General features: G+C 59.9%; 3 protein-coding genes across 14 annotated transcripts in view; 2 read left to right on the top strand and 1 right to left on the bottom strand.

The window, feature by feature from the left end:
• The first annotated feature begins 1,140 nt into the window (after nt 1–1,140).
• NDUFS8 (NADH:ubiquinone oxidoreductase core subunit S8) lies at nt 1,141–5,418 on the top strand. Of its 7 annotated transcripts, XM_041723499.1 has the most exons (8): nt 1,163–1,210; nt 1,594–1,672; nt 2,328–2,385; nt 2,485–2,535; nt 3,105–3,194; nt 3,289–3,461; nt 5,033–5,161; nt 5,252–5,418. In XM_041723499.1, exons 2-8 carry the CDS (start codon nt 1,670–1,672, stop codon nt 5,381–5,383), a joined length of 636 nt encoding a protein of 211 aa, XP_041579433.1. In that variant the 5' UTR covers nt 1,163–1,210; nt 1,594–1,669; the 3' UTR covers nt 5,384–5,418. The 7 variants fall into 7 exon arrangements, with proteins under 7 accessions (XP_041579435.1, XP_041579433.1, XP_041579432.1 ...); XM_041723501.1 differs by lacking the exon at nt 1,594–1,672 and having other exon boundaries at nt 1,141–1,210; XM_041723498.1 differs by lacking the exons at nt 1,163–1,210; nt 1,594–1,672 and adding an exon at nt 1,255–1,425.
• A 1,690-nt stretch (nt 5,419–7,108) lies between these two features.
• On the top strand, nt 7,109–18,696 carry TCIRG1 (T cell immune regulator 1, ATPase H+ transporting V0 subunit a3). 2 transcript variants are annotated; one of them, XM_041773550.1, is made up of 21 exons: nt 7,109–7,294; nt 8,867–8,935; nt 10,109–10,229; nt 10,585–10,663; nt 11,482–11,702; nt 11,797–11,882; nt 12,176–12,302; nt 12,378–12,460; nt 12,564–12,657; nt 12,740–12,952; nt 13,473–13,617; nt 15,687–15,826; nt 15,906–16,063; nt 16,136–16,226; nt 16,799–16,917; nt 17,020–17,233; nt 17,520–17,645; nt 17,769–17,873; nt 17,954–18,071; nt 18,282–18,459; nt 18,547–18,696. In XM_041773550.1, exons 3-21 carry the CDS (start codon nt 10,113–10,115, stop codon nt 18,623–18,625), a joined length of 2,493 nt encoding a protein of 830 aa, XP_041629484.1. In that variant the 5' UTR covers nt 7,109–7,294; nt 8,867–8,935; nt 10,109–10,112; the 3' UTR covers nt 18,626–18,696. The 2 variants fall into 2 exon arrangements, with proteins under 2 accessions (XP_041629484.1, XP_041629483.1); XM_041773549.1 differs by lacking the exon at nt 7,109–7,294 and adding an exon at nt 7,636–7,745.
• A 1,547-nt stretch (nt 18,697–20,243) lies between these two features.
• The window catches only part of CHKA (choline kinase alpha), a 66,997-nt gene continuing 64,190 nt past the window's right edge, over nt 20,244–23,050 (bottom strand). For all 5 annotated transcript variants that reach the window (XM_041773555.1, XM_041773551.1, XM_041773552.1 and 2 more), the window contains one exon: nt 20,244–21,537. In XM_041773555.1, the coding sequence (XP_041629489.1) occupies nt 21,478–21,537 (60 nt within the window). In that variant the 3' untranslated portion in view covers nt 20,244–21,477. The remainder of the gene's footprint in view (nt 21,538–23,050) is intronic.

The following is a 23,050-nucleotide window of genomic DNA, read 5'->3' as shown; positions in this document are numbered from 1 at the left end:
AGTGTCCCACACCAGACTCGCCCTCTTCCCTGTCCTGCTCATCCTACTGGGCCCCGATGTTACAGAATGGTCCCTCCTCCACTCAGCCACCGAACTAAACCCTGAGAACCCAGCTCAACACCCCCGGCCACACACATACCTCTCAAGTCTCCTCTTTTTTTTTTTTTTTTTTTTAAGATTTATTTATTTATCCATGAGAGACACAGAGAGAGGCAGAGACACAGGCAGAGGGAGAAGCAGGCTCCCTGTGGGGAGCCCCATGTGGGACTCGATGTCAGGCCCCCGAGCCGAAGGCAGACACTCAATCGCTGAGCCACCCAGGTGTCCCTCAAGTCTCCTCTTTGAGCAAGTTCCGATGGTTCTATGAATGCTGCAGAACTTGCCAATGCACGCCCTGATCACCACGCCCGGGGCCCTCGGTCACCTCCATTTTCTCACAGGCCGGACCTCAGTGCACCCACTGATCTTCCCAAAGCTCACGGGACCGTGCCACCACTCAGCCTGAGCCCTCAGTGGCTCTCTATGGCCCCAAGTCAGGACCCACAAGAGTCCTGGGGGGCTCCGCCAGGACTCTTGCCCGCTGTGTCCCCACCCCGGGCCTGTCGTCCTTCCCAGGAGGACGTCTGCACACACGCTGGGCATGCCTGCTCTGCCCTTGGCCTGCCCTAGGCCCCCTCGAAGTCAGCTCTAACGCTTGTTAACGCAAAGTTCCTAAGCAAGCCCGTGCCTCAGTTTCCCTATCAGTAAAGCGAGCGTGATCCTCCACACGGGGCTCCTGGGGAAGGGCTTGGCATCCAGCAAGCCCGGCTCCCGCGGAATCACCGCCGGCAGCAATTCTCAGCGCGGTTCTCACAAACACCCGGCGACACCCTGAGCTCTCCGGCCGGCGCCAGACCTGACCCGGAGCCGCTTCCTAAGCCACGTCCCGGACGTCCCGCCTCCGCGGGCTCGGGAGGCTTATTGGCCATTCCAACCCAACATGGCGGCGCCCTGTACAACTTCAAGAGACCGCTCTCCCCTAGCCAATCAAAGAAAAACAGCTTCTGGGTCCCGCCTCTTTCAGCGGCGCCACTGGCCAATCAGACCACAGCGTAAAAGACGAGCGCGGAAAAGGTGAAACCAGCCGGCCCAATGGCAGCGTCTCGAAGTGTAGGCTCCGCCCCTCCGCGGACCGGCCGCTCGGCAAGGGAAGGAGCGGCAGCGCTTCAAGGTGGGTGTTCGGGCTCCGCTCTGGAGAGCCGGGCCTAGGCAGTGGGGCGTCGGGGGCGAGTGTGGTGTTCTCGGTGGCCCCGGCGGCCCTGCGGGTCGCCCCACTGAGGGCCGGCAGCCCGGGTGTCCTTCAGCGTGCAGCGGGCGGACCCGCCAGCCGCCGGCGCCAAGGCGCATGCCCCGCCCGCGTCCGTGGGGTCGGAGGTCATGGGGAAGGTCGGGGAAGGTGTCAGGCTGGCGGGCGCCTGGGCCTGGGGTCAGCGGTCAGAGGCGATGGGCCCACGGGGAGTCCCAGGTCACGGGACGGCCGCTCCTGAGCGTCGGCTAGATGCCAGGCTCTGCGCATGGACAGCCCCCTTGGTTCTCATGATCCCCGTTTTACAGATGAGAAGACGTGCCGGATGACCTCGGCCGCCCAAGGTCACTCGGCAGGCGGGGAGACCGTCCCAGAAGGACCTTGATGGTGGGGAAAGGAATTTGATCGCGAGGGTTATTTAAGCCTTTCAAGGGTTTCCAGCGTGCTTTGGACTGTGGGCCTTAAAGGGAAGAGTCTGGCCCAGGTTCACGTCCTGGTTATCACCGCCCTCCGCCCCCCGCCCCCGCCCCCCCCACCCCCCCCAGTGTGTGACTTTGGGCAAGTTACCGGACTTGCCCGAGCAAGTCCTCCTCATCCGTGCCTGTGGGGTCCTTGTAAGGACCAAATGACAGTGTGTGTGACCTCTGGCACTGTGCCTGGCACAGTGAGCTTTCAATGCTGGTGGCTGCTGGCAGTGTTTTTTGAAATAGGTCAGATCAGGGAAGGGGAGAGATGAGAGACAGGAGCACTGGTTGGGGAGAGAAGAGGGATGGATTTTAAAGGTTTCTTAGAAGGGGAGGTAGGTAGAACGTGGGTTTCACGGATACTCCCTAACTCTTAGCCCCCCTGAGCTGAGTCAGGTTTGGAGGGCTGGGAGGTGTCATATGTGGGGGCAGGAAGGCCTTCTGTGCCTGTTAGGAATGGGCAGATAGATAGAGAAGGTGACACAGTGTCATGGAGATCAGGGCTCCCGCAGTGCCAGGGTTCCTGTGGGGACAGATCTGGGACCCACCCATCCCTCTCTTCCTTTTCCTGCTTGCAGATGCGCTGCCTGACTATGCCCACTCTGCTCCGGACTCTGGCCCAGGCTGCACGAGCAGGTAGGACCAAGGGAGCCTTTCCCGGGGTGTGGGGAGCCTAGTCTCCTAGCATGAGGCTGCAGAGACTGTAGCTGCACAGTGTAATCCCTCTCCTTCCAGGGCACCCCACTGGCCGGAGCCTCCACAGCAGCACAGTGGCAGCAACCTACAGTGAGTCCTGGGGCACCTGGAGCCTCAGGCTTCCCTGATCACAAACCTACCAGAGGCAAGGGTGGAGGCCTACGTTCTAGTTGTGGCTTTGCCAGAGGCTCCCCCTCTCTGAGCCTCTGTGTCAGCTCGTAAAGATGATCAAGACTGAATATAATTCATAAGGATGGGGTTTGTCAGTGAGGGGGTGGGGAGCCCTCCCTGTGGCCACACAGTGTGAGTTCTGAACTCCCCCGTGTGGGACAGGGAGGGAGCTGCCAGGTATGAGGCTTGGGTGCCTGTCCTCTTCACCAGAACCTCGGCTCCAGCCAGCCGCTACCCTCCCCCGTCAAGTCCTGGGCTCGGACTGCTGCCTGGGCACAGGGAGAAGTGGACACAGACTGCCCAGAGCCAGAGCCAGGCTTTGTAGGGCAGTGGCTGAGGCTGGAAGGTTCGGTGAATGAACAAGCCCTTGTGGGGGGAGGGGGCCCAGCTGGAAGGAAGACAAAGCTTTATCTCTCTGAGTTGGATTCCCAGGGGACATGGGCACATGAGAGGCCCTGCCACAGCCCCTCCGCCCACCTCCCCTGCAGAGTTTGTGAACATGCGGGAGCCCTCGATGGACATGAAGTCGGTGACGGACAGGGCAGCTCAGACCCTGCTGTGGACTGAGCTCATCCGAGGTGGGCCCTGGGGGAAGGGGTTGGGCAGGCTGGGGGTGGGCATAGATTGTTAGGGAGGAGTGGCCCCCACCCACCATGCTCATGCTGCCCACAGGCCTGGGCATGACCCTGAGCTACCTGTTCCGGGAGCCTGCCACCATCAACTACCCATTCGAGAAGGGCCCTCTGAGCCCTCGCTTTCGGGGGGAGCATGCACTGCGCCGCTATCCATCAGGGGAGGAGCGCTGCATCGCCTGTAAGCTCTGTGAAGCTGTCTGCCCTGCCCAGGTGAGCCCCTGACCCCTGCTGACCGCCACCCTGGCCCCTGCCACTTGAGAGGGAGGCTGCAGCCTGCTGCAGAGAGAGGGAAGCGGGGCAGCCTTGGACCCAAACTCTGGTGCCCCATTGGGTGTGTGTCCCAGGAAGGCCCCTTTCCCTCTCTGAGCCTTGTCAAGCTAATTCAGAGGGAGTGAGTCATCAGAGCAAGGCTTGCAGCCCTGAGCAGGCCATATGACACCTGTGTGTCCTGCCCTTGGGGATCTGGTCAGGGATGTGAAACCTAGGCTTATGAGCCACCGGGTGGCATTGGAGGTCCCCACTTTTACCCTGAATGCAGCAGCAGTTTTGGGATTTCTGCATGTATGCCTGTAACCAGCTGCAGGGAACACAGTTGAGGACCTCACTGCCCCTGGTTGCTGCTCCTCTGGGCCCCCAGCATTAGTTCTGTTGGAGGACCCCCACGGACCCCCCCCAGAGTTGGGGCCTGTTAGTATAGAGACAGATCCAGTTGCAGCGTCGGGATGGCACAGATGGCGCAATTGGTTGAGTGTCCAACTTGGTTTCAACTCAGGTCATGGTCTCAGGGTCATGAAATCGAGCCCTGCATCAGCACTCAACACAGTCTGCTTGGATCTCTCCCTGCCTTTGTGCATGCGCACACTCGTTCTCAAATAAATCATGAGAAAAGGAAGGAAAAGAAAGATCCAGTTAAGGCTCTTGGGCAGGCCCACGGACATCCCCAGCAGGAGCCCCAGCCGACACTGTGGTCACCCGTCATCCACACAGTGACCGCCCCCTCCCTGGGGCCGCTTCAGGCCATGGGCTGTGGCCTAGATGTCTCTGATCCTGGAGCACATAGAGAAGCCCCCAAACAGCCCTAGCAGTAATGGCCTCCGGGCACTGAGCACCGTGGAGGGAACAGGCGCTGTTCCAGCTCGTGACTTATTTTTATAGGAACCCTAGGACATAGAGGTTATTACCCTTTTTTATAGACGAGGAAACTGGGGCACAAAGAAGCCTACCAGCCTAAGGTCCCACTGAACGGTGGTATTACACTCCTGGGGACACAGGAGGGCTTTTGGCATACCCCTTTGAACATCCTTCTGGCTGTGGGAGGCTCTGGGCCTTCTTGGTGCTGGCACAGACCGTACCCAAAAACTGAGGGTGAGGGAGCTACTTTCAAGTCTGAGCTTTGCCCCTCACTTGCTGTGTGGCTTTCGGAAGCCCCTCAACATCTCTGAGTCTCTATTTTCTCATCCATGAAAGCTGGATAACTAGACATAAATGGGAAGGTTGTTGAATGTACCACCACCAGCAGTTGAGCAAGTACTTAGACCCCTCTGGGGCTACGGGTGCTGCAGGAAGGCTACAGCCTTCCCCTCGGAGTTACTTAGGCAGGAGATCCCATGAGTTGACAAAAGTGTCATCTCGGGCAGTGGGACAGGGACCGTTTTGCAAAGGTGTTGGGAAGAACTCATCAGGCTGAGGGTGGGTGGCAGGGTCTGCTCCGCGGCCCCGGGGCGAGCTCCCAGGAAGGGGCAGGAGCCGGCAGTAAGGGGCTCCCGGTGTCCCTCCCCAAGGCCATCACCATTGAGGCCGAGCCGCGGGCCGATGGCAGCCGCCGAACCACCCGCTACGACATCGACATGACGAAGTGCATCTACTGCGGCTTCTGCCAGGAGGCTTGTCCTGTGGACGCCATCGTTGAGGTGAGCGGGCCTGGGGTTGGGGAGGGGCAGGGGCCCAGCAGAGGGGCCTGACGCCACCACACCCACACCCGCACCCGCCCCCGCCCACAGGGCCCCAACTTCGAGTTCTCCACCGAGACGCACGAGGAGCTGCTGTATAACAAGGAGAAGCTGCTCAGCAACGGGGACAAATGGGAGGCCGAGATTGCCGCCAACATCCAGGCGGACTACCTGTACCGCTGACGCCCCCGCCGCCCAATAAAGAGCTCTGCCTCCCGCGCCGTCTCTGTGGTCAATCCAGCTGTCTGGGCTGGGACTGCGCCTGGCTGCAGCCTGCGGGGTCCTCCCCTGGGTGGGGCCTTCCTGTGGGACTCTGCGGGACCTGTCAGCGCCCCCTTCCCCTCCCACCCCCTGCCACACACACATCTTCCTTGGCATAGCCCCCAAGGCTTAACCTCAGGTCTGCTGTTCCCATAATTCTGGCTGTCCAGAGCGTAGGGCCTGGGCCTGTCCTGTCCTGAGGGCCACACACAGCTACAACCCTAAGGATGTAGGGTCTGCCAAGGTCTCAGGCAGAAGTACATTGAGTGGTAGAAATTCAGGAAGGCCAGGGCATCCTTGGGGGCAGGGAGAAGCCTGCTCTGAGGGGAACAGTCACAAGGAGGTGACACAGGCCCTCCTGCTCCTGAGCTGGCCTTGCCTCATCTCCAGCCACATCCCCTTTCCTCCCCAAGTTCCCCAGACCAGGCTGCTAGCTTGGCTTCTGCTGCTCAGAACTTCCTGCTTCGCAATCCCAGCAGTGGTGTGGTTCCCTGTGCGGCCGGGTGCCAGCTCAGTGCGAATGGAGCCTCCAGAACCAGGATGGGCTGAGTGCTGGGCACTGTGGAACGGCTTCAGCATATCCCCAGATGTAAGCAAAGCAGCTCAGAGAAGTGAAGGGACCTGCTCAGGATCACACAGCATGTGTTTGATGAAAACACCAGCTCAGGTCAGAGATCTGAGTACTACCCCCCCCCCCCCCATTTCCAGAAGTATTCTTTACGAAACCCTAACTTCCCATGATGCTTCATAGAAGAGAGAGGAAGGTGTTCCGTGGACCAGTGTGGGAAATGCCCCAAGTGCCCTCTTTCCCCTGGGATAGGCATCGCATGTGAGCACAATCAAGGCTCTGAGAAGGCTGGTAGCAAAGAACACTAACCTTTCCCCAGCTCCTTCCCTTTTTTCATGACTGCTGACACCTAGGCCATCTCCTGATGCTGAAGTGGTCCAGGAACTGCTTGGGCCCCCACAGCATAAGGAATGAAGTGCAGAGGTGAGAAGGGAGTGAAGGCCCTGAAGGGAAGACCAGAACCTGGGTAGTGTCTGTACCAAGCCCCTTGCAGGCCCTGTGCAGGAGCGCTGCAATGAGACAGGCTTGAGAATCCCGTGTCACCTCTGATTTCCCAGCTAGAAGGAGCCAGCTCCATTGTCATGGAGCCTCTATTTGTACACAGATAAATAGAACACGTTTATTAAAAATGGGTCAGCTTATCCAGCTCCTGACTTGATTCTTTCCCTGACTTGTCAGAATCTTTTGTGTGTTTCAGGAGCCCGCCTCTAATCCCATTGTGGTTGTGGGGTTCTGGTTCCTCTGCACCAGGAAGTGTTGACCTGAGGCCTCCACTGAGACTCAGTTTCGTTGTGTTGAGGGCCTCCCCACCTGAAACGGACTTATGATGCCCTAGAAGTGGGTCCCCCCCTTTTCTGAACATGTTAACCTTGGCTGTGACTTTCCACCCCCAGCTCTGGGGCTCCATTTGCCCACAGCTCCCTCCCCCTCGGAGGACCTAGCCATGTGGGGTTCAAGGATCACCAGAGGTGGGAGGCCCCTTGTCCCCGGAGGGTATGGGCCTGGCCCGTCCAAAGTGCAGGCAGCTGGACATTCAGGAGCCTCAGGTCAGGGGTGTTGGGACATGACCAACCATGGGAGCTAACTAGAAGCAAAGTCACTGGAACTCCCCCAGCCGCAGGTGGAGCGACAACTACCCTCAGGTGGAGCGACAACTACCCGTGGGTGCCCAGTCCTTGGAGTGCCATTGAAGAAAAAGGCTCAGATATGGGCAGCACCCACCCAAGGGCTCGAGCACTGGGCCTGGAGCCTAGGCCCTATCCTGGGTATAAAAAGGGGGGGATGCAAAAAAAAGGGGGGGGTAATGCGCCCAGAGATAGGGGGCGTGCTGGGGACCCCAAGCCTCTGTTTTGGGGTCCCATCAGGGGTAGGCCTCAGGAGCCTTCTAGGTGGGGGGGACCGCCCCGGACGCCTCCCCGCACCGGCATCCCGGCCACGTCGGCAGCGTCTCCGCTCGGGTCCCCCCGCTCCCGGCCGCGCGCCCCCAGCGGCCCCCCAGCCTCCGAAGACGAAGCCCTGCCTCCCTGGCGGCCGCTCGCGGGACTCCGGGTGCCACCCCTACCACTTCCCTGGCCCGGACGGGACGGGGCGGGGCTTCCGTGGTCCCGCCCCCTGTGGTCCCGCCCGCCGGGGAAAGTGAGTTGCGTGGGCGCCGGGGCGGGGAGCGCAGAGCCGGGAGCGCGGAGCAGAGCGGCGCCGAGGGCGGCTGACCCCAGGGTGAGTGCCAGCGGGGTCTGCGGGCCCCGCGCCCCGTCTGCCGCCCTCTCTTCGCCCTGCCCCGGGAAGCGGGTCCTGGAACCCCCACCCGGCTGGGTCGGTGGATGCGGCTCAGTCCGCCCGCCCACCGGGTGTCGGGCCGTGGCGGGGGCCACAGCGGCGACGGGGGGGAGGAGGAGGAGGGATGAAGGGAAGAGGAAGAGGAGAATGGGGAGTTACCAGCCGCTAACCACTGAGACTAACTCCGCCGGGCCTGATGGCACTCTGGTGGCGCTCAGGGCTTTCTCTGTGGCATCTTCCTGGGAGGGAGGGACCCATTCTACAGATGAGGAAATTGAGGCCCACCCAACTAGAAAGAGGCAGAGCTAGAGGCAAGGGGGGTCACTCCAGCTCCAGAGCCTACCAGTCTGGATATTAGGGAGGCTCCAGGCGAGGTCCTCCAGCTCAGCTCTCATCATCGTGGGTCAAGGGCTTGGGGGAGGGATCTAGTGGGTTCCTGAAGTGGGTGGCCTGAGCTTCAGCCCCTTAGGGAGCAGGAGGAGGGGGCATAGAGTGAGGAGGGAGCTGCAGTCTGGACCCCGAAGCCACAGGACTGAGGAACCTTCGTTTGCTGCATTAAAAGGAGTAGGGTGGCCCTGGCTTGGGTAGGGGCCAGGGAGGAGAGGGGGTAAGGGCTGAGCCAGTGGAGTCCTCAGATGTTGGGGAGGGGTCTGACCAGGGCCCTACACACCCTGCCCACCCCATGAGGGAATCGCCCAGGCCCATGCCCTGTGAGTGAGGGATACCCAGCTGGATATGCCACAGCCTGGGGCTGCTGCACTCCCTGAGCCCCCAGACCTGGTTCCCTGCAGCCCCCCATCTGTCCAACCCAGGCTTTCAGGGTGCCCTTGGGCAGAGAACAGCCCTCCCTAGAGCCGTGGGACTAACAGACCTGCAGCTCCAGGTTCTGGCTCCTGCCTGACTTGACCACCTGGTCCCAGACCTCACCTCCTCAAGCGCGCTGACCTGTGGGTAGACCAGGGTTCAGGGGCCTCTTCCCCAGGATTGCTGTTAGGTTTCAATGAGGTAGTATGGGTGAGGGGATTTCGAGGAGGCTCACTTTATTTCATCCCCCCCCTCAGGTCCTGTCTTTCCTGGGGCAGGGTGGCCAAGTCCCATTTACCTAAAGAGGAAGTGGAGCCCTAGAGAAGGTGAGAGACTCCCCCAAGGACACACAGCCAGTCACAGCTTGGGCCTCTGGGGTGGAACCTAGCCCCTCCTACCCCCTTTTCCCTGTCCAGGGCTGGGTGCTTCTGCAGCCTCAAGCTGCCTCTCAGCCTTCTCTCCTCCTCCAGGCTGGGGCCAGGGCTGCACTTCCTATTTGGATTGAAGGAAATCAGGCCCAGGGGAGGAAGTGACCAGCCGGGCAGGCCCCTAGCGGCCCAGACAGCGGGTGGGGCACTTTGACGCCAAACGTTCACCCTTTCAGCTTGGGACCTCACCGTGCCTGTCCCCTTCCCTGACAATTTGAGAGCTAAGGAAACTGAGTCTACAGAGGGGAAGTGGCTGGCCTGGGGCCCGGAGAACAGTGGCCATGGAGTCCCGGCTCGTGGCTGGGTCATCTGCGGGGCCTTCCCCGGGCGCTAGGCAGGGCCCCACCAGGCTGTCCCGCCTGTGTCAGCTTCCACAGTTTCACTTTCGTGGGTTTCGACACCTGGAAGGCTGTTTCTGTCCTTTTCTGGACAGAGGCCACCAGGCAGTCCAGGCCTCAGGGGAAGGCTCCCCTCCCGGGCCTCTCTGCCCACAGTGAGGGCACCAGGGGACCCGGTGGAGGCTCCCTCCGCTCAGTGCTCACAGACACCCCCGGGAAGGAGGAGGCTCCAGCCCAGCCCTGGCTGCTGTCACAGACAAACGCTCCTTGGTGTGGACGGACAAGGACTCGCAGCCCACCGGTCAGGAGGCTGGCCGCTGGAAGTAACCCTTGGCCTGGGGCCCCAAGGATGAGTGGGATCTAGGGATGAGGGCAGGTCACAGAGGGACAGATTGCGTGAGGTCGAGTGTGAGAAGAGCCAGAGCCTCCAGGGCTCGAGGATGGGTGTCTGGGACAGGGCAGAGCCAGCTGGGAAAGAGCTTGAGGAGGGCTGTGGGCTGGGCCGTGAGGTCGGCCAGGGTGGGCTCCACTCCCAAGTATACCATGTACTTCCGGTGTGACCTCAGCACCCCTTCAAGGCTTCCCAGGCCTCAGTTTGTCCACCTGTCAGACGGGGTTGGTAGCAGGACCTACCTTCCGTGGCTCATGTGAGCCGAGGTGGACAGAATTCCTACCCGATGGGAAACTGCATAGCCCACCTCGACTGAACCTTCACCCCCGGCCGGGCCCGCAGGACCATGGGCTCCATGTTCCGGAGTGAGGAGGTGGCACTGGTCCAGCTCTTCCTGCCCACCTCTGCCGCCTACACCTGCGTGAGCCAGCTTGGCGAGCTGGGCCTCGTGGAGTTCAGAGACGTGAGTGGGACCGACGGGTTCGGGAGGGGCCTTCTGCATCCTCGATGGTATGCCGCCTGCCCACAAGATGCCCTTGGCCGTGCTCGAGTCCTGGCGGCCTCTGCCATAGATACTCCGCTCTCGGAGAGGCCAGCCTGACAGCTGAGGCCACCTTGCCTCTGGGGCCCTGTCACACCCTCCCCAGAGCACGAAAAGCCTGCTCTGTCTCCAGCTGGGCATCAGGAGGCTCATGGTGTGTTCAGCACCGTCCTAGGGGGAGGCAGCTATGGCCCGCAGGGAGCCAAGCCTGGGTGCCAGTGTGGGACCGCCCTGGCTCCCTTCTCAGAAATCTGACCCCTCTGTGTGGCAACCACAGCTCAATGCCTCGGTGAGCGCCTTCCAGAGACGCTTTGTGGGGGATGTTCGGCGCTGTGAAGAGCTGGAGAAAACCTTCAGTGAGTTGGCCTCAGCCCACATCCCAGGCAGGCTTCCTGAAGGAGGTGCCAGTCGAGCTTGGCCTGAAAGGAAAAGTCCTGGTCCCCCAGACGGAAGTCAGTGAAGGGAAGTCCAAGCCATGCCCTGCAGAGCCAGGACAGGGCCGCTGGGTTCTGTGGAGTGCTCTTGAGAATGGGGCTCACTTGGAAGAGGCCTCAAATACTGTATGTGGGCCTGGGAATTCATCCAGTAGATACTGGGAGCTGCTGTGGTTTGTTTCTAAGCAAGGGTGAGGCATGGACTGAGCTTTCTGTGCTACAGATGGACTAGGTGGGCAGAGGCCAGGATCCAGGGTCAGGTGCCCCGAGGAGCAGATTCTTCAACCCAGGGACCCTCACCCTGGACTCTGTGACAGCCCCTCCTAGGAGGAGCCCGTGAGAGGGGGGAACAGCACATTCGTTTAATGGTTTGTTAGTTTAACTGATGCCTTTTAGGTCATCAGGCAGGTGGTACATGGGGCTCCCGGCATGCTCCCGTCCCAGGCCCTCCCATGCTAGGCCCACCCTGCCTGGCACAGCCCTGTGGGACCCAGGCCCACACAAAGGAGAGAAGCCCACATGAGCTCAGGAGGAGGAGGGTGGACCTTTCGGGGTAGAGATTTGGCCTGGGGTTTTTCTGGGAGTCTGGGACTTAGTAAATCAACTAGCTGGTGGCCAGTTGAGTTTGGGGTGGCATTTGGGACCCCTGCTAGTCATCAGGCAGCCCTTGGCTACCAGTGGCCATTAGCTGGCGCTGGCCCCCAAAGAGCCTCTCCTGATGCCTATCCCTCTGCACCCAGTGTTCCTGCAGGAGGAGGTGCGGCGGGCTGGGCTGGTGCTGCCTCCACCAGAGGGGAGGCTGCTGGCACCCCCGCCCCGTGACCTGCTTCGCATCCAGGAGGAGACGGATCGCCTGGCACAGGAGCTCCGGGATGTGCGGGGCAACCAGCAGTCCCTGCGGGCCCAGCTTCACCAGCTGCAGCTGCACTCTGCTGTGCTGGGCCAGGGCCACAGCCTCCCGGTCAGCTCCAGCTCTGGGTGGGGTGGGGGGCTGGGGGAGAGGGTACCAGCCCCCGCTGGGCACGGGGCTCACGGTGGTGCCTCCTGGCTCCCAGCTGGCAGCCACCCATGCTGATGGGCTCTCGGAGAGAAGCCCCCTGCTCCAGCCCCCTGGGGGGCCACACCAGGACCTGAGGGTCAAGTAAGTAAGGGGCGCTTCAGGTTCTTTCCTGTCAGCTGGAGGCCCTGACTGACTCCTTGTCCAGTGCTCTCCTCCTCCACCTGCAGATCACCTCCGGCCTCCTCCCTCAGGCCCACAATTTCCCGTGCTCGTGGGGCCTTCTCCTTTCCCGGCCTGGCCTGCTGGGCCCAGCCTCCTGCCTGGGAGCAGGCCTGTGTGCCAGGCTGACCGTCCTGACTGGGGTGGCCTGGCCGGGGGAAGGGTGGGGCTGGGGGATGGCGGGAGCACCCCTGCCCAGTCCAGCCCCTCGGCAGCTTCGTGGCAGGAGCCGTGGAGCCCCCCAAGGCCGCTGCCCTGGAACGCCTGCTCTGGAGGGCCTGCCGCGGCTTCCTCATCGCCAGCTTCAGGGAGACGGAGCAGCAGCTGGAGGACCCGGTGACGGTGAGGGCTGGGGAGCCCAGGCTGGGGGCATCCCGGGCGGGGTGGGACCCTAGGTAAAGAAGCCCATTCCCGCAGGGCGAGCCCGTGACCTGGATGACCTTCCTCATCTCCTACTGGGGCGAGCGGATAGGACAGAAGATCCACAAGATCACTGACTGGTGAGCCCCACGGGGGGCCGACCCCGCACCACCCTTGTGCCCAGGCCCCTGGCCGCCAGCAGAGCCCCCCGGGCGCCCCCTCACGCCGCCCCCTCCCTGCCAGCTTCCACTGCCACGTCTTCCCGTTCGTGGAGCAGGAGGAGGGCCGCCTCACAACCCTGCAGCAGCTGCGACAGCAGAGCCAGGAGCTGCAGGAGGTGGGCACCCTGGGGCTCGGGCGGGCTGGACGTCCGCTGCCCCCTCCCCCCCCACTTATCTCACCACCTGCTCTGGCCGCAGGTCCTGGGGGAGACTGAGCGCTTCCTGACCCAGGTGCTGGGCCGGGTGCAGCGGCTGCTGCCACCCTGGCAAGTGCAGATCCGCAAGATGAAGGCCGTGTACCTGGCTCTCAACCAGTGCAGCGTGAGTGCCACACACAAGTGCCTCATCGCTGAGGGCTGGTGCGCCACGCGCGACCTGCCCACGCTACAGCAGGTGCTGCAGGACAGCTCGGTGAGTGGGGTGAGGGGGGCTCCCGCCCTCCCCTTCCACCCAGTGGGTGCCAGCTCTCCCTGAGGGTCCAGGCCCAGCAAGCCTTCCCCCTCCTGGCATCCCAAAAGCACCCTGGAGGCTGGCCCAATGGGAACTGGCTCCGAGATCTTGGGCCATTGCAGGGAGCCTCAGGCTACTCATGTATGAAATGGGTGTAATGAGCCTGCAGGGACCATTGTAGTGTGAACAAACCATAGGCTGCTGGGACCCAGTAGGTGCTCACATGTGGCACTGGGGCACCCTCTCCTGGGCCACACTTCTCTTTCCCAAGCACTTTCTGGTCCAGCTGATCTCGGACTCTCCCTAAATCACCATGGGTGGGGGGGCAGGCAGTCCTATTTCAGAGAGGGGAGGGGCTACCCCAGATCTCCAGGCACTTGCCCAGTGAGCCCCACTTCTCCCACTGGGTTTGGCTGGGGGTGTCAGAGGGTCCCTGAAGGCCCCCCATCAGCCTCATCTTTTTGTCCATTGGGTGCTGCAGAGTGAGGCGGGCGTGAGCGCTGTGGTTCACCGCATCCCCTGCCGGGACATGCCCCCCACGCTTATCCGCACCAACCGCTTTACTGCCAGCTTCCAGGGCATTGTGGACGCCTACGGTGTGGGCCGCTACCAGGAGGTCAATCCTGGTGAGATCTGTGGAGCCCCCAGCCTGGGAGGGTGGCATCTCCATACCTGGCCTGTCCTGCCCTTGTGAGCCCACTCCCGTCACGCTGGAGGGCAGGGGAAGCAACGTGGAGGATTTGCATTACTTCCAGCAACACCCCCCACAACCAGCAGTTAGGCTTACAAGGGATCCAGCATGAGGCTGTGTGCAAAGAACAGGCTTTGCAGTAGGAATGGCTTGGGTTTGAGGCCTGACTCATTTACCTTGATTCATTTCTTCATTTCTGAGCCTCGGTTTCCACATCTATAAAACGGGAATCATAGTTCGGGCCTCAGAGCAGTGCTGGGAGGGTTGAGAGATTGCACATCCGATGTCCACGGGACCAAAGTCAGCCTGCTGAGGCTCCTCATTAGGCCTCACTGTGTAAGAAGTTTGAATTGGGTGCCGTCGGGTTCCCCCAGAAGCAGAGCCTGAGTTGGGGACTCTGGCCCAAGTGGCCAATTAAGAGAGGTGCTCCTGGGAGAAACCAGCCAGGGCTGATGGCAGGGGATGAGGCAGTAGGCAGGGAGGGGTGGGGAGCTGGGGGCAGGCCAGGGGCTGGTGGTACTCTGGTCTCTCATCTGCCTGGTTCTCCTCCCTCCAGATATGGCTCTCCCTGCAGCACGCTGGCTGCAGTGTTGCCAGTGGCTCAGTGCCCCTGTGTCACTGGGTGGGGACCACAGTGGGTCTCTGAGCCCAAAGAATGGGTATGGGAAGTGAACCATGGTGGGGCCCATTTTTTTGCCCCGAAATATTTTATTTGACAGAGTGAACGAGAGAGAGAGAGAGACAGAGAATGAGCTGGAGGAGGGAGAGGGAGAAACAGACTCCCCACTAAGCACAGAGCCCAATGTGGGGGTCCATTCCAGGACCCTGGGATCACGACCTGAGCCGGAGGTAGCTGCTTAGCTGACTGAGCCATCTTGGAGAGGACTTAGTCATAGGCCAGGGAAGGGTTCTGCCTCACCCAGGCAGCTGGAGGCAGGGTGCCTGGCCCCCCAAGGTGGTACAGGCAGGGTGCGATGACCAGGGTCACATGCAGTCCTTTGGGGCCTGCCATCCCCAGGGTCAGCATCCTAGAGCTGGACCTGGGGCCCCATCCCGTTTTCCCTGCCTCTGTGTTAGCAGGTGCCTGTCCAGTTAGAAGAAGCCTGATCACCAGATAGCCACGGCTGCTAATATGCTAGCAGCTCTCGGAGCATTAGCTCTGGGGAGGTGGGCATTGGCTCAGGCTGCTGGGATGGAGCACCACAGCTGTTTGTCTCCCGGTGTGGAGGCTGGAAGTCTGTGATCATGGCATCAGCAGGGCTGCTTCCTTCCAAAGGAGGCTGCTCCAGGCGGGCCTCCATTCTGGGCTCGGAGACAGCCAGCTTCATGTTTAAGCGGTGTCCTCCCAATGAATGTGTCTGGTGACCTCATTTTCACTTGATGGCATCTGTAAAGATCCTGCCTCCACATCTGGGTCACTGAGGTCCTGAGGGCTAGGACTCCAGCACATCCTTTTTGGGGCATGGGGACCACAGCTCAGCTTGTTAACAGACATGCACTGAAGGGAATTGTCCCATTTTACTGAAGGGAAAGTGAGACCTCAGAGCTTAGGTGACCAACTCAGCCTTCTGGAACTAGCCATGTGCCAGTCAGGGCTGCCACAGGGCTCTCTGCCCAGGCTCTCTGCCTCTCTGAGCTTCTGTGTATAGCTCTTTTAATAACAGCAACAGGAACTGAGTTACACTGAGTGCTGCAGCCTGCCAAGTACTGGCCCTGGGTGAACTCGTTGACAATAGCTCTACCGAGTCCTAGTACTGCTACCTCCCAATTTACAGATGGGGAAACAGAAGTTTAGAGAGGTTAAGTCACTAGCCCGTGGTCACACAGCCAGGAGGGGGCAGGCTCTGGAATGCAGACACACAGTCTGGCCTCCCTGCCTCGCCAACACCCCCTCCGAGTCTCCCGGGGTCCCAGAGCCTGGGCTCGGGGCCTCTGTGGCCCCTTGTGCAGAGATACGCACGTTCACCCGGGGATCCTGGCTGACCGCCTGTCCTCTGCGTGCAGCGCCCTATACCATCATCACCTTCCCCTTCCTCTTTGCCGTGATGTTTGGCGACGTGGGCCACGGGCTGCTCATGTTCCTCTTTGCCCTGGCCATGGTGCTCGCGGAGAACCAGCCGGCCGTGAAGACAGCGCAGAATGAGGTAAGGGCGGGTGAGGGGTCTGGGTGCGGCGGGGGCCCGGGCCACCCCTCACAGCCCCCTCCCCGCCCGCCGCCCCCAGATCTGGCAGACTTTCTTCAGCGGCCGCTACCTGCTGCTGCTCATGGGCCTGTTCTCCATCTACACCGGCTTCATCTACAACGAGTGCTTCAGCCGCGCCACGACCATCTTCTCCTCGGGCTGGAGCGTGGCAGCCATGGCCACCCAGTCGGACTGGAGGTGAGGCCCGGCCGCAGCCCCCATGGCCCCCGTGGCCCCGCAGCCCCTGACCACCTGCCCCTGTTGCCACAGTGACACTTTCTTGGCGGAGCACCCACTTCTCACCCTGGACCCCAATGTCACCGGTGTCTTCCTGGGACCTTACCCCTTCGGCATTGACCCCGTGAGTCCTGGCCACTTGCCATGCGGGTGCAGGCGGCGGGAGGGCCGGGTGGGTGCCAGCACTACCCTGACCCGACCTTGACCTGGCCATGACACCTCCCGCGCACCCCTCCCGAGGGCCTGGCCTGGCACTGGGTGCAAGAGGTACGGGGCTCCAGGAGGACGAGGGGCCCACCCTGTGGGGCCCACACAGCAGCCACCTCAGGGAAGAGAGAAGCATGTGGGAGCAAGGCCAGAGCTGGCTTGCTCGCAGCCTGCTGCCCAGGCGCCATTCCGTATTCTCCGTGTGACAGGATATTGCATGTAGTTCTCATGACAGTCACCGGATGTGAGCATTAGCGTTGCTCTTGTCTCACAGACAAAGACACAGAGATACAGGAGAGACCAGGCATGTGACGTTGCCTGGCTGGGAAAAGCTGGGGTCTGGACCCCAGTTGCCCAGCCTGTCTGTCCAGTCCATTGTTCCCTTCTGCTGCCCTGCAGTGGGTAGGTGGGTGGCAGATGCCAATGAGGCCCCACAGGGGCAAGCAGGCAGGCTGCCCAGGGTGACACCCCTCCCTCTTGCCACCCCAGGTCTGGAGCCTGGCTGTCAACCACCTCAGCTTCCTCAACTCCTTCAAGATGAAGATGTCCGTCATCCTTGGGGTCACCCACATGACCTTTGGGGTGGTCCTGGGAGTCTTCAACCACATGTGAGGGCCTGAGTTCTGGCGGGGGAGCAGGGGGCACTGGGGCAGGCAGGGCCAGGGTGGCCCGGTGGGTGACTGAGTACCTCCGGCCTTCTGCCACCACAGACACTTCGGCCAGTGGCACCGGCTGCTCCTAGAGACCCTACCGGAGCTGGTCTTCCTGCTGGGGCTGTTCGGCTACCTTGTCTTCCTGGTTATCTACAAGTGGCTGTGCATCTCAGCTGCCAGCGCTGCCTCAGCCCCCAGCATCCTCATCCACTTCATCAACATGTTCCTCTTCTCCCGCAGCCCCACCAATAGGCTGCTCTTCCCTGGGCAGGTACTGCCCCGCCAGACCCCTTCAGGGGGCCTCGTGATCACTGGGCCACTCTGAGCTGCAGGGTCCTTCTCTGAGAAACGGGGATGCAGGCCTGAGGCTGTGAGCCAGGGAGGTCAAGGGACCATGTGAAACCCCCCTAGGGAATCTCCCCCCAAGATTCCTTATAGCACAATGTCCCTGCTCAGTGAGGGGCCCTGGGGGAGGAGTGGGCAGCAGGCTCCCTGGGCTCCCAAGAGTCATGAGGCTCGCAGAGGGCACCCTGACTCAAGCTCCCCCCACCCTGCAGGAGGTGGTGCAGTCTGTGCTGGTGGTCCTGGCCCTGGCCATGGTGCCCGTCCTGCTGCTTGGCACACCCTTGTTCCTGCACTGGCAGCACCGCCGCCGTTCGCGGAGGCCCACTGGCCGGCAACCGGTAGAAGCTAGAGGAAGGGGGCATGTGGCATGAGGGCTGCCGGGAGGCTTGACCCCAGCCTCGCTGCCTCGTGGTCTCCTGGGTGGCGGAGGCCTGCTGATGTCATCTGCCCTCCACCCCCAGGATGAGGACAAGTCCAGGATTCTAGACTCCTCCGACACGTCTGTGGCTGGCTGGGGCTCTGATGAAGAGAAAGCAGGGTGCCCAGGGAACTCAGAGGAGGCCGAGGTGGGTGTGGTCTTCCAGAGTATGTGTGGGGGATGGTGGCTGCCAGACTGACTTGCCCCTCACTGCCTCCCATCCCCCAGTTTGTCCTGTCCGAGGTGCTCATGCACCAGGCCATCCACACCATTGAGTTCTGCCTGGGATGCATCTCCAACACGGCCTCTTACCTGCGCCTCTGGGCTCTGAGCCTGGCCCATGCTCGTGAGTGACCTGGCCACAGGGGGTTGGCTGGCCGCGGGGCAGCTGCTGGCTGGGGGGCCTGGGCGGGTCACTTCTCCAGGCTTCAGAATCCCCTGTAGCCTGAGGATGTGGGGAGGTACTCCACCAGGAAGGGGGCGCTTCCGGCTGCCACAGGGGCTGGGTGGGCACCCCCTCGGCCCTGGCCTCCACTGCTGCCTCCCCGACCCCCAGAGCTATCAGAGGTCCTGTGGGCCATGGTCATGCGTGGCGGCCTGCGCATGGGCCGTGAATGGGGTGTGGCGCCTGTGGTGCTGGTTCCCGTCTTTGCTGCCTTCGTCGTGTTGACCGTGGCCATCCTGCTGGTGATGGAGGGGCTCTCAGCCTTCCTGCACGCACTGCGGCTACACTGGTGAGCAGCCCGCCTGGCTGGCCCGGGAAGCACAAGGGGGCAGGAGCGGGGGCCTCCCCTCACGAGCTCTTCCCTTCTCACCCCCAGGGTGGAGTTCCAGAACAAGTTCTACTCAGGCAGTGGCTACAAGCTAAGCCCCTTCACCTTCACTGCAGAGGAAGAGTAGTGCCCATCTGTGGCCACGCTCAGGTCTCTGCTTTTACCTACAGAGACAAGAAATAAAGATGGCTTTAGGAACTGTCCTGGTCCCATCTGCAATGCCACGGGCTGGGGAGGCTGGGTGTGGTGGGGCCTAGGCTCTGGGCATGGGCTGGTCCCACCCCAGGGCTCCTGATATCATGGGCTCCATGCCTGGCTATATATTATGTCCATCTTCCTCATGCTCACCTATGCAGCTGGGCTTGGTGTCAGGTGTAGTGGAGTGGGAAGCCCTGGTCTGGGACCTGGGGTCTTGAGAATTTGGGGAGAGGCCTCATGAGCACATCTGCAGCAATTCCAGTCTTGGCGTGAAAAGGGGCAGAACTAGGACCAAGGAAGGATGTTTCCAGCACATTCTAGCTCAGTATGAGTGTCTCCCAGGCTGAGCCAGGGATGTGAGTGAGCTCCCTATATCCTTGGGGATGTGCAAGTGGCTGTTAGGAGACTGTTTGGGATACTCGGCATGAAGGGTGGTGCCTGGCATGATGGGCCAATGTTTCCATGCCCTGGTGCTAGCCCCACCTCAGGCACTCAAGATGTCTGAGGCAGGGAGCAGCCTGGGACACCAGAGCCTGACCCAGCAGCGAGGACGGGGACACTCACACACACGGCCACCATTCTAGAGAAGGGCAGAGGCTGTCCAGGCAGCCCAGGAGCCACCCAGGGCCCCAATGGTCAGGAAAAGGATTGAGCTGGATTCCAGGCCCTGCTGCCCCTTCAGTGGAACCTATTGTTTGTCTCTCCCACCCCTCCTTGGTGATCAGTCCTGCCCCCTCCCCCCACACTGAGGTCATCCTTCGGCTGGTGGGGTGGAGAGGGGCATTTTGCATGTCTTTCTGGCCTGGGTCCCACCACTGGCTGGGAGGTGGTGCCAATGCTTCTCAGAGGCCTTCCTTTCTCAGGCTGAGGAGCTGCAAAATGGCTCTTCCGGCAGGAGGCCCCAGGAACAAAGGCTGCTTTGAGGCCAAAGATGCCCTGGGCATGGCAAGCTGGGTGGCCTGGCTCCATGACTGTGGCTCTCATCTGGCCAGCTGCTGGGAGGAGCCCGACTGCCCTCCTCAGGGCCTCCAGATGCCAGGGGGCTGGGGGTGGGCAGGGAAGAGCAGGGGGAGCGGGTAAGTCCTTACATAGGAGTACAGTATCATTTACTGCTAGTTTTATCGTTTGGACACCAAAACACATTCACCTGGTTAAAATTTAAAGTGTCGGGCAGCCCCGGTGGCACAGAGGTTTAGTGCTGCCTACAGCCCGGGGACCCGGAATCGAGTCCCACGTCGGGCTCCCTGAATGGAGCCTGCTTCTCCCTCTGCCTGTGTCTGCCTATCTCTCTCTTTGTGTCTCTCATGAATAAATAAAATCTTTTTTAAAAAAAAAAAACGAAAGAAAATTAAAATGTCTACAAGGGCAAATAGTGGAAAATCTTCCTCCTGCCTGAGCAAGCCAGCAGTTCAGTCTCCTCCAGGATGTCCCCCTGCTCCTAGTTTCTTCTAGATCCTTATGGTCATGGGGCAGAGAAGACCGGCCGGGAGCCCTCCATAGGCACAACAGGCGACAGGAGATTTAGGACACATCCAAGGGTGACAGGATGAGTTTTAGACGCTTTTATTGTTTGTATAGTACAATCTCTGGTAGCAGAAATGTATGCACAAAAAAAACATTCAAATAAGAGTTCAGAGTAAAAAAAAATTTATCCCAAAGGACATTTAACATATATGGGTTTCACAGCTATAGTGTATCTGCGCCCTCACATTCCACAGACTGCTCTTTCCCACCAGGAGGACCCCATCAGGGATATCGGGAGCAGGGAGGGCAGGGGAGCTGGCCCAGAGCCATGGTCAGGCCTCCTCCCTCTCCCCACCTGGCACACTGAGGCCCCTGCAGCAGGGCAGCAGGAGGCTTCAGCCCAGGCACAGAACCCACAACCCCTTGGCTGAGCAGAGGTGGAGGAGAAAAGGCTGCGGAGAGCAGGACAAAGCTCTCCATGGGGAAAGGAGGCAGGAGGCCCCTGTGCATCCAAAGGTCCCCAAGCTGCCCCTTGGCTGGCAGGTGGCCCCCTATGGGCTGCGTGCGGCTCCTGCCTGCCCCTGAGGCTGGAGTTAGTAAAGCACATTCAGTTAAAGAGGAGGGCAGGGCCAAGTTGCATCCGGTCAGGGTGAGATGCGTTTGCATAACAGTATATGTACAACAGGTAGCAAGGAGCTACATTCGTCGGTTCATCCTTGTCCAGAGACAACAGCTCACCCCCGTCACAGGCAGTCTGCTATCCAGAGCATCAGCCACGTGGACCAGAGGATGAGGGAGCAGCTTCCAGAGACTTGCGCTCAATCCACAGGGCTATGTCACAGTCTGTCCCTGCTCACTCACTGCGCTCGGGAGCCAGCAGCGTCTACACAGTCACCAACAGAGAGCATGGTCACAGTGTTCCCCAGCATGTGAACTCAAATCCTTGAAAAATCAATATTAACCAAAAAGAAGACCCACAGAAACACTGTACTCTTGCTGTCTGCCATACCTGACTACAAACTTCAGGCCCCAAATAGAAGATGCCTTCTCTAGATTAAAAGGATTCTGAGATATTGCACTATTGCGCTATTGAACTATGTTTCTGCTTCCCGATCTCATTGCAGACCTAGTGAAATCGTAAACAAGATAGGATATAAATGTTACTCAATTTTAATACAGTCTTTCGTATCATACACATCTGTGTCGGCAGCGAGACATCCAAGCCTTGCTGTAGGGACAGCAGTTGGAGCGCGGAGGGGCCCGCTGGCTGGCCACCCCCATGCAGTCCAGGGATGAAGTGGATGGCGCCTCCCACGCTCACACCCCGAGCTTCCGCTTCTGGTCGAAATAGGCATCAAACCTTGCTTGGGCATAGTCCTAGGAGACATAAGGAAGAATAGCCTCACCAAAGACTCCCACCCAGGCTGCCCATGTCCCGTGTGGGCCCGCGCCTGGGCCACTACCGCTGCACCGGACAGAGCAGCTCCAGCCGCTGCAGGGTGTCCAGAACCCCAGACACCCAGCTCAGGCACCTGGGCCGTGTCGTGGCATGGCCACCCAGGTGGGCCTTCTGTCTCTGTATCTGGCACTGCCACGGTTCACGCTCGTTTACCCTGAATGCTGCAGGCGCTGACTGAAACACAGGCTCCTCTCTCAAAGCAGAAGATCCCTGGGGCTGAGTCAAGTAGAGAACAGAGGTGTGAGGAAGAAGGTACCACCAATTTTCTGGGATCACCTGCAGCAATACTACTACTGAGACATGAGAGGGATGTTAGAGACTCTGGTCTTGAGTTCTGCCTACATGAAAACCGTCAAGCCATGTGTCTCTGGGTCTGCTCCCCGACCCGCCCCTCAGGGTGGAAAGCACAATCTCTGAAGCGCCTGCTTCAAATTGAAAAGGCTGTGATGCCAACTGCCAGGAAGATTACAGCATCATTGTTTCAAACTAGACATTGGGATGTAATTTATGTACCACCGCTTTGAACTTCAAAAATGAATGACTTCAGAGTTGGACATTTTCACAAATGTGTCCATCCAGTTTAGCACCAGCACCACAATCCTGCTAAGGAACATTCCAGCACACTCACATTTCCACGGGCCTGGCTCCAATACCTGGCCACAGGCAGCCTCTGAATTCTATCTCAATCATCGTGGATTTTGCTATTAAAAAACTTTTCCATACATCAAGTCATCCAGTGTGTACCCTTTCGTGTCTGGCTTGTTTCACTCAGCATAGTAACATTTCTGGGATTCATCCAGGCTGTTGTGAGCATCTGTGGTTCATTCCTGTTACTGTGGAGTCCTTGTCGATTGTATGATCTAACACACTACAAATATCCATTCATCTGACTGGCATGCGGGTTTGGGCAATTAAACAGAAAGCTGCTATGAGCAGGAGTGCCAGTCTTGGTGTGGAAACATGCCTTCATATCTTTTGGATCAATCCCACAGTAGGAGGTTGCCAGGCCGGACACTAGGTGTACCATCAGACCCTCTACCTTCCCCCTTAGCCATGTATGCGGGTTCCAGCTGTTCCACATTCTTGCTGACATTTGGGAGTGTTGGTGTCTTAAATGTTTTAGCTGCCATCATAGTGTGCAGGGCATCTTGCTGGAGATTCAATCTGCACTTCTTTTATGACTAATTACATTAAGCAGACAAAAAAGATGTCTACTAGCCATTTGCTTCTCTCTCGTGAAATGTCCAAATCTTCTGCCTATTTACAAAGTAGTTTGATTTCTTGCTAAGTTGTGAGCTCCTTATATATTCTAAATACAAGTCCTTCCAGAGGGAGAGATCTGCCACATTTGCTCCAAGGCTGTGCTTGCCTTTTTGTTTTCTTAATAATGTCATTCTAAGATCACAAGTTTTTAACTTTGATTAAGCCCAA

The sequence above is a fragment of the Vulpes lagopus genome, chromosome 11 (assembly GCF_018345385.1).
Source record: "Vulpes lagopus strain Blue_001 chromosome 11, ASM1834538v1, whole genome shotgun sequence".
NCBI lineage: Eukaryota > Metazoa > Chordata > Mammalia > Carnivora > Canidae > Vulpes > Vulpes lagopus.
This window is presented reverse-complemented; position numbering and strand designations above follow the sequence as displayed.